The 6369-nt window shown below is 44.2% G+C and overlaps 1 protein-coding gene across 1 annotated transcript in view; it reads left to right on the plus strand.

The window, feature by feature from the left end:
- Positions 1 to 230: 230 nt before the first annotated feature.
- The window catches only part of LOC308366383 (calcium-binding protein 2-like), a gene marked incomplete at its 5' end in the record, with an annotated part of 17062 nt that continues 10923 nt past the window's right edge, over positions 231 to 6369 (plus strand). The window contains 2 exons of the mRNA XM_080840067.1: positions 231 to 320; positions 1639 to 1929. Coding sequence (XP_080696193.1) covers positions 231 to 320; positions 1639 to 1929 — 381 coding nt within the window. The remainder of the gene's footprint in view (positions 321 to 1638; positions 1930 to 6369) is intronic.

Here is a 6369-nt window from a genome sequence, read left to right on the forward strand (position 1 = left end):
AACAACAGAATTAACCCAGGGCCAGAGTTAAACTTTCTCTAAAAGAGTTAAAAGCTAGAGAGTTTTAGAATCCTGAAAATAGGAGAGGAGGACAACAGATTTCAGAGGCCTTTAGCGGAGGGGAGAAGCGTTAGAGAGGCAGTGAAGGCGGGAGGAGGGGGGACGAGAGGGGTGAGTTTACAGCGCGAGAGAGAGAGAGCGAGAGCGCGCGTGCCAGAGAGCGTGGCAGGATGTTCATGCTCATTCGCGATGGAAACGGCGGCGCGGGAGGAGGCAGCGCGGCTGGGATGAGTGCACCGCAGGAGAAATCCGCTAAACAGGTGGAGTGTGATTGCGTGTCTGTGTGTGTGTGTGTGTGTTTTCGTGTCTACGCACATGTTTCTGTTTGTGTTTATCACGACTAAATGAGCTCAACTCAGAGTGTACGACCCTGCATGAATAGAAGCAGGTGGGTATTATTTCAATAATTGTGGAGGACTGTGTGTGTGTGTGTGTGTGTGTGTGTGTTTTTCCGGGCATTCTTTGAACATTTTTATGGGATTTTTGGATGAAGATAAAGGGTTTATGAGTGGAAATATGTAGTTATGAAGATGCACAGGTATTGGTGTGTGTCACATGTGTTTGTGTGTGTGAGAGGGGGGAGAGGGGCACAGATATATCAAACAGGTGTTTCGGACCAGGTATTCAAGGATGAAGTTCACTGTTCTGTAATGTATTCTTTTAGGCTGCAGAGGAAGTTTCTAGGAGATGTCTGTAAATGCTTACAAATGCTCAAATTATAGTTACCATGTGTGTCTGAATGTAGCACACCGCATTAGATTTACTTCACACATTTACAAAAAAAGTTTCCATGCAAATCAAAGTGCCATGGATATGACTAAATTAGTTGTACTGTGATATAAATAATAATTCTATTGTGAGAGTTGCAGTGCCAATCAATATCTGAATTCACAACAATGTCACAGTATAAAGTATTGGACCAGAAGGAAAATCTTTATATTTCAAATGCGTACTACACATAATAACAGTCTGAAAACTAACCTTGTCATCATTTGGTAACAACAGTGACCAGGAATGATCGATCTTGGCTACGCCATTCAATTGCACACCTCAAATTAGAATTGGGATTTATAAAAATAGACATTAACAAGAACCTCCTGCTCTCATTTTGACAAGATTAAGTGTCTGTCTCTCCTTGCATCTGAGAATATCCAATCATTTCTGTGAAAAAGTGTCTTAAGAGGACTCTATTGTGATCGCAGAGCAAGCATAACTAAAGGGTCTTGAGAGGTCTCTGTTGTGATCACAGAGCAAGCCTAAAGCCATTATTCTCAGCCGCAGTAAATGTGAAGCCACCTTGCAACATTCCAGTGATTTTCCACTCAGGTGTGAGAAGAATTTATCAAATAAACAAAACTTTCCCTGTAAGTTATGTTATGTTAACCTAATCAATTTCAACCCCATTTTAAACCACGATTAAGATACTCCTGTATGGAGTAGGCAGACACAGTTTTCTCGGAGAACTTTGACCAAGGTGCCATTTCTCTCTCTCTCCCCCGCTCTACCTCTCTCTTTCTCGCTCTCTCTCTCGCTTTCTGTCTCCCTCTCTCTGTCACTCTCTCTCGCTCTGTCTCATAGGTTCAAGCTGCCATCAAGAGAAAAGTTCTGAAGCAGAGGAGGCGGGCGAGTGAAGGCACAGTAGCCATTGACGCGTTCATAAATAGTGCAAGGACGCCGCGAGAGAGGAGACTGAACCAAGTGTTCCCCGTCCAGAGACTGATAGACGAAGACAGCGAGGAAGAAGAAGAAGCAGAAGAGCTAGAAGAAGAAGAGGAAGAGACGATGCAAGACGAGGGTGGACTACCCGAGGAGCAGGGGGAGGTGGATCGGTCAGACCTGGTGCCCATCGTGGACTCTGTGTTTGGCCAGGTGGGTGTTTGATTTCACATCGCCTACCTTATTCTGGTGAAGCACGTAGTATAATAGTAGACACTCTTGTTTAATATATCAGAGTAGGCAGTCAATGATCAGTCATTACAGTGGTCCAATGTCAATAATGTGTTCATTTTTATATTTAAACATTATTATAATTTTTATGTTAAAATGTGCCCAATGTGTTACACCTAGTGTTCAAACAAACTGAGCTATGGAATATGTAGGAAAAAAACCAGCAATTCTCCAAATAAATGTATGTCTTCCATTAAGACTTCCTGAATAATATCAACTAGGCGCTTATTTGAGTCCCTAGAGGCTTGACACGCCCAGGCCAAAGCTTTGAGGTGCGGATCTGTGATATGTCTGGTAAAGTTAAATTAATGTCTCGGAGTTCACCAGAACACCCCCCCCCCAAAAAAAACTATGCCAGAACATTCCACCCCCTGCCAGTGATAGCAGGAGCCTGTTACATCATTGGTGACTTGGCCAAAACTTCATTATGTGCCCCTGATCCGCCTTTAAGCACATAAATCCTCTAGGCATAATTTTCATTCCCTAAAGCCTTGATGAAATGTTGTGAGGCACTCATTATCTAACGCAGTTCCTGGAGGTGTTTAACTATTTACACTCCTAGCTGCACACACACAAGAGATCCCTTAAAAAAACTCAAACACATCAGAGCACAATACATCTGTCCCTTCCACGTGTGGACTCAGAAGAGATGCCACACAAATACAAGGGGAAATGGATTCATTGTTTTTTGCAATTTTCTTCCTTTTTGTTTTCTTAGACAACTCAATGAGTCAAATTGCTCAGTCTCTCTAAATAATGACAGAATGGAACTTTGTGCCTTCCTGGTGTGTGTGTGTGTGTGTGTGTGTGTGTGTGTGTGGAGTGTCATGGGAGCTTAACGTCTGTGATACCCTGCATTATTAACCTTTAATCTGTAACTGATATCACGGATAGACTTGCAAACTAGAGAGAAAGGAACGTTGGAAAGACTTTTTTGACAAAAAATAAACAAATATCTATAGATTTCTATACCAAATTTATAGAAAAAAGTTTTACAGTCTCAACAAACTGAAACACACACAGTCACTCACATTCATATACTACACTTTTAGATGCAAACCAATACACACACACACACACACACACACACACACACACACACACGTGCACTTTCAAAGAGAGGTCACTGATAGCCCCTAAGGCTGAACAGGGGAGGCATCAAAGATCAGTGTGTGTGTTGAAGTTCAAGACCTTGTGTGACTCCCTGCGCTAGATAGACTCACACACACACACACACACATACACACACACACAGCCCCAGATCCGATGTCACTAGGTGTAGCATTGCTGCGTGAGGGCAGGCTAATCTTACATGAAGCCTGAATCATCACAGATTAGAATACTGATAACCAAACCCAACAGGGTTCCCAGCAGAACAGTTAGTATGTGTGTGTGTGTGTGTGTGTGTGTGTGTGTTCCCAGCAGAACCCCATCGAGACCACTGATCAGGCCTCCTTTCCATCACTAATGCAGCAGTTGCAACGGGCACACTAAAGCAAGCGGCTAAATTGAACCCGTGTTAGAATTAAATGTCAGGTAAACAAATTCTGCAGCCCAGGAAAACATTTAAAAACTTGATCTCCTGAGAAGGCCATTACTGCTTAATTTATGTGATATAATCATTTACTCAATCAATGCTATGTCAATATCAGTGGCGGTCCGTGCATTTCACGACTAGGCCTTCAGCGATGTCCTACACGATGTTAAACTGAGTGAATCCACCTCCTAATACCATCATTACGACGCCATGGCTCTCGAACCATTATATTTATACAGAAAGGCAGTATAAGTGAGCATTGCATCACCTTAACATAGTCGAGTACAACAGACTTTATTAATATTTCCAGAGCATTTAAAAGCAATACACCCGTATTAACAATACATTAAGAGTAGTAAACTATCAGTTATAAGATCGCTTGGATATTACGGTCACAACTTAAAAATAAAAGGCGATTTTCAGGGATTAGTCTACAAAGTTGTATTAAGTCCACCGAAAGTAGCCTATGTGAGCTTTAACAAGTTTGTCCACTAAACATCGCATTGTCCCACCTGCAAAGCAGTTTCATTAAACTTCCCATCCTCACGATATCCAGTTTTTCTTGAAAGTTCCGTCTTGAAAATGGCGTTGTAATTGTATCAAAAACTGGAATTATCAAGTTGGTGTAAACTAGTTTATTTGAGTTGGTTAATGTAATTATATTTAGTCTTACCAATTGAAACAACTAGCATAATAAGCATTGAAACCGATGTACGTTGTTTTCGCATTAGCCAGCTAAACTGAGCACTGAAGCACTGCACCGGTCTGCCTCAGTATCCAATCAAAGGACGTTTACGTGTCACGTTCAACGCGAGGAAAGAAATCTTCCGGGCCTTCTAGAAGGCCCAATGTCGCCAACTAGAAATCTGATTGGTTGTCACAACTGTCTGTTTCAGTTCATTCAACTTAAATTAACTGAAACAGTCAGTTGTGATAACCAATCAGATGTACACGGGCCTTCAATGTGAATTCTGAAGGCCTCAGGGAAGATTTCTGTTCTCGGGGAAGATTTCTTGGAGCATGGCAACACATGATAGCTGAAATATGATTGGATGAAAGCTCTAACATAAATTAACAACGCTGGAAGCTATGAAATGAAGATAATGGACTATGGGGAATAATTGAATACATATTTATGAAAAGAAAATATTAAAATTAAATTTATTTTATTACATACATATTTTCTAATGATGTTTAGGCCAGCAGAGAAGGCCTTGAAGGCCCTGACGGACCACCACTGGTCAATATCATTAATCATTTACTCAATCAATACCATGTCAATATCACTTATCATTTACTCAATCAATGTCATGTCAATATCACTTATCATTTACTCAATCAATACCATGTCAATATCAATAATAATTGATGGAGGGAAGAGAGGAATCGTACATCAGCAAGCAAATCTTTTCGTAAAATGACCAGATGCCATCACCCGGGGGGGCAGGTCCTCCCCAGACCTTCAGTGCTCAGGTGGGCTCTCTCCTGGGCCTGTGTGTGTGTGTGCTCAGGTGGGCTATCTCCTGGGCCTGTGTGTGTGTGTGCTCAGGTGGGCTATCTCCTGGGCCTGTGTGTGTGTGTGCTCAGGTGGGCTATCTCCTGGGCCTGTGTGTGTGTGTGCTCAGGTGGGCTCTCTCCTGGGCCTGTGTGTGTGTGTGCTCAGGTGGGCTCTCTCCTGGGCCTGTGTGTGTGTGTGCTCAGGTGGGCTCTCTCCTGGGCCTGTGTGTGTGTGTGCTCAGGTGGGCTCTCTCCTGGGCCTGTGTGTGTGTGTGCTCAGGTGGGCTCTCTCCTGGGCCTGTGTGTGTGTGTGCTCAGGTGGGCTATCTCCTGGGCCTGTGTTTGTGTGTGCTCAGGTGGGCTCTCTCCTGGGCCTGTGTGTGTGTGTGCTCAGGTGGGCTCTCTCCTGGGCCTGTGTGTGTGTGTGCTCAGGTGGGCTCTCTCCCGGGCCTGTGTGTGTGTGTGTGTGTGTGTGCTCAGGTGGGCTCTCTCCTGGGCCTGTGTGTGTGTGTGCTCAGGTGGGCTCTCTCCTGGGCCTGTGTGTGTGTGTGCTCAGGTGGGCTATCTCCTGGGCCTGTGTTTGTGTGTGCTCAGGTGGGCTCTCTCCTGGGCCTGTGTGTGTGTGTGCTCAGGTGGGCTCTCTCCTGGGCCTGTGTGTGTGTGTGCTCAGGTGGGCTCTCTCCCGGGCCTGTGTGTGTGTGTGTGTGTGTGTGCCCAGGTGGGCTAGCTCCCGGGCCTTTCTGTGTAGAGTTTGCATGTTCTCCCTGTGTTCACAAGGAGTTTTCTCCACTAAGAACCTCAACAGAAAAAACATGCAAAATAACAGAACACATGTCCATCCCTGACCAAAGATGGACAGTTCACTTCACCTGGTCCCCGGGCGCTACAAGCTGCCCACTGCTCCTGGGGGGTCCTTGAGGCAGGACGGTCCAGGATTGGAAAAAGCAGAAAATAAATTCACCGAGACCTCAGGCCTGCCTGTGTCTGTGTGTGTGTGTGTGTGTCCTGTGTGGCCTCCATATATGCACCTGTGTCTTCAAGGGTATCGTGCGTGCCATTAAAAACCTGACAAAGGTCTAAGTTAATTAATAAAATAAATGTCAGATATTTTTAGATTTATACTCTGTTCGTGTTAGAATGGGCTTTTTTTTACTGAATCTCTTGACCTAATTCAAATTTAGCTTGTGATTCTAAACATGAGGCTCCATTTCATCTGTGTGTGTGTGTGTGTGTGTGTGTGTATGTGTGTGGGTGTGTGTGTGTGTGTGTGTGTGTGTGTGTGTGTGTGTGTGTGTGTGTGTGTGTGTGTGTGTGCTCCATTACATAAC

This window comes from Sprattus sprattus (assembly GCF_963457725.1).
Source record: "Sprattus sprattus genome assembly, chromosome: 6".
NCBI lineage: Eukaryota > Metazoa > Chordata > Actinopteri > Clupeiformes > Clupeidae > Sprattus > Sprattus sprattus.